Source organism: Acanthisitta chloris, unplaced genomic scaffold, assembly GCF_000695815.1.
Source record: "Acanthisitta chloris isolate BGI_N310 unplaced genomic scaffold, ASM69581v1 scaffold13833, whole genome shotgun sequence".
Lineage (NCBI taxonomy): Eukaryota > Metazoa > Chordata > Aves > Passeriformes > Acanthisittidae > Acanthisitta > Acanthisitta chloris.
The window spans coordinates 68026-70853 of record NW_008664401.1 but is presented as its reverse complement, the minus strand read 5'-3'; the positions used below and the strand labels follow the sequence as shown (position 1 = coordinate 70853).

Here is a 2828-nt window from a genome sequence, read left to right as displayed (position 1 = left end):
TCAGAGTTGCCCACCAATGTCACATGTGTGTGCTGCAGTGAGGCTGTTGTGTGAAAAAGTGAAGTGACTTGTTTATCGTGGTGCAGCTGTTGTTGCACAGCAGTTCTTGTGCCCAGATGTACTGTTGGGAGGAGGGAGAAGTAGAACCTCCCAGAAATGGGAGGCGATATTATGTATGTATATTCCCCCTACAAGGGGTTGAAATAAATACTCCAACTTGGCAACTTTAGAAAGAAACTAGGCCTGTGTCTCTCACTGCCACAGAACGTACAGAGGTGAAAAAGTCAAGTAGTTACCTTCAGGGAACAGAGGATTTTGCATATTTTCTGTCTGTAATTCCAGGAACAAGTTTGTGTGTGTGGCCTACAGCTTATGGTTCATTGTGAGGTTAAATAGTAAGTTGTCTCCACGGTGGTGTTGCATAATGTCTTATTGAGGATTCTGAGTTTTACAGCTGTGCAAATTACTCTGTTTTCTGTCAGCTAGCATAGGATGATGTTGTGATGTTTGTACAACTGCTGTTTTGCCTTTTTAAATCTTGTTCTTAAATGTGTCTTCTTCAGAAATGAAAAAGGCAGTAATCAGTACTATATGAAACAGGTGTACTCTTTTCATGTTATGCAGGACAGGTGATAGTGTGCACTGGGTGAGGGAACAAGAATAACCAAGTTAACCAGCAACTGGTTTTCTTTCAACGATTTCCTGATGATTGAGTGAGGTGAAGTTGTGGCCAAACGCAAGATACTTTATGGTTGCTGCTTTTAGTGTTGATAATAAAAAAATAAAGTTCTTTAGGGGCAAGAAGTCATCTATACCATCATTGAAATTGTATTCTTTTCCAAAAGCCCTTCTTGGATAGCTCTAATGTTGGGCAACAGTAGGCTTCCTTGGTACTTGAGGCTTTCTGAAGGAAACAAACAAACAGAACCAGAAGTGTTGCTAGCTGCAAGATAAAGGTAGAGCAGATAAGTTTGTCTTTCCAGTAAAGTGAAGTACTTTGATTTGTCAACAGTTCTTAAAATTTCTAAACTTTTTTTTTTGTTGTTGCAGGAGTCCAAGTTCAAAGAAACTGGAGTAATCACGCCTGAAGAAGTAAGTATTTAGACACTTTGAAATATATTTTGAAAGTAATGGTAAATTTTATACAAAATGATGATGCTCATATCAAACAGTTCATGTATTTGCCAACTAATTATTGCTTCTTGAAACAATTTATAGAAAGTGAAACTTCTAAGTGCCTTGTTTACAGATGAAGTAGATGGACAAAATTCCTTTTGAGATGACACTTGACATCTGAATGTGGGATGCTGTTTCCCTCCATTATGCTGTGAGAAGGTTGTAAGGAAGCTAGGTCAGCAGCTCCATTTGTCACAGGAGTCCAGGCCTAAAGGAGGAATATATTGATTTCAAAAGTGTTTTCCTTGAGCAACTCAAAGGGGAACTTTTATCTTGGGAATGGTCTTTAGTTACCTGACTTTTGGTTCCTTCCAAGTCTCTGGCAAAATCATTACATGTGCTTGTCCACACCAAATATCCAATGATTATTATTTTTCCCTCCTGTTTTCTGTAGGCTACTTCATGCTGGCTGTAATTTGAATTGCTGCCAAGCACTTGTAGTTTTTTTAAAGGACTGCTGCAAAGAGAAACAAACAGGATATTTTCTGGAATAGTAAAACACTGATTGTGCAGTGCTGTTTTGGCTTCCCTGTTCTGCTTTTTCTCATATTGAAGCACTACTGATCTGAAAATATATTGTCTTTAGAGTGGTCTATGAAAACCATGTTAATATTATGTAGAATGAGAAAACCCAAAAAGAAACAGAATGCACAAATATAAAATGAGATGGAAAAAATTTGGAGCAAATGATGACTGATGCAGGTAGATAATGTGGATAGAAATATTTTTCCTAGCATTGGTACCTTGCAGTTTTCTGCTGTGTTGCATAGCAAGCAAGTACTCTTGCTTTCTGTGACCCAGAAGAGTACCACTCAGAAACACAGGCTTAGCAACATGATCTTCTCCTGTTCTGCTAACTATAGGTGTGTCTATATAAATATTAATCTATTATTATTTAATATATAACATATATCCTTTACATATAAACAAGAATAGCAGAGAAAAACTAGAGAAATGCTCTACTAATACTTAATCCCTCCTTGATTTATGGGAGAACACTTTGCAGGAGTACTGAAAGAAAAGGTACTTTTTATAGAACATAGCAAGAACCATACTGTATTGCATTGAACAGTCTGCAGTGTTTAAACACCAGTAAGAATGTGAATAGTATGTGTTCTCTGTGTCAAGTTAGATGCTGATTGAATGAATAAATTGGATCCTTCAAAACAGTAGTCAAGGGAAACAGTTACACAGCAAGATTAAATTTTTGTTAAATTTAGATGAAACTGGAGCATGGAGCTGCTGATTGTACCTTGGACAGTCTTTCCTCTTCCCTGATGATTCTGGTCTTTATATAGTAGTGATTGCTAAACAACAACTGAAAGTCATTGATAGTGATGCTAGGATGTTATCTTCGAATGAGTTTGGATTACTTGGGTAATTTTAGCTGTATCTTACAGTCTGAGACACTAATTGTTTTATAGATTTTTGCGAGGTTCCTGTGGCTTGCCTCTAAGATGAATCAATTAGCAATAAGGCTAAAGATGACTCATTAAACTTCACACCTACTCCCTCTCTTCATGCATCTATATACTTGATTTAATTCCAAAAAATTCTTGCCTGTCATGAATTCTTACTAGCTAATGCCTCCAAAAGATGACACCTGTTAATTTTATATGTAAGTACAGACAAATCTTTAAAATTGTTCTTTC

General features: G+C 36.8%; 1 protein-coding gene across 1 annotated transcript in view; it reads left to right on the top strand.

The window, feature by feature from the left end:
- Window positions 1-1012: 1012 nt before the first annotated feature.
- Window positions 1013-2828, top strand: part of ATG3 (autophagy related 3) — a gene marked incomplete at its 5' end in the record, with an annotated part of 20142 nt that continues 18326 nt past the window's right edge. Inside the window, one exon of the mRNA XM_009071341.1 lies at window positions 1013-1092. Within this exon, the coding sequence (XP_009069589.1) occupies window positions 1013-1092 (80 nt within the window). The remainder of the gene's footprint in view (window positions 1093-2828) is intronic.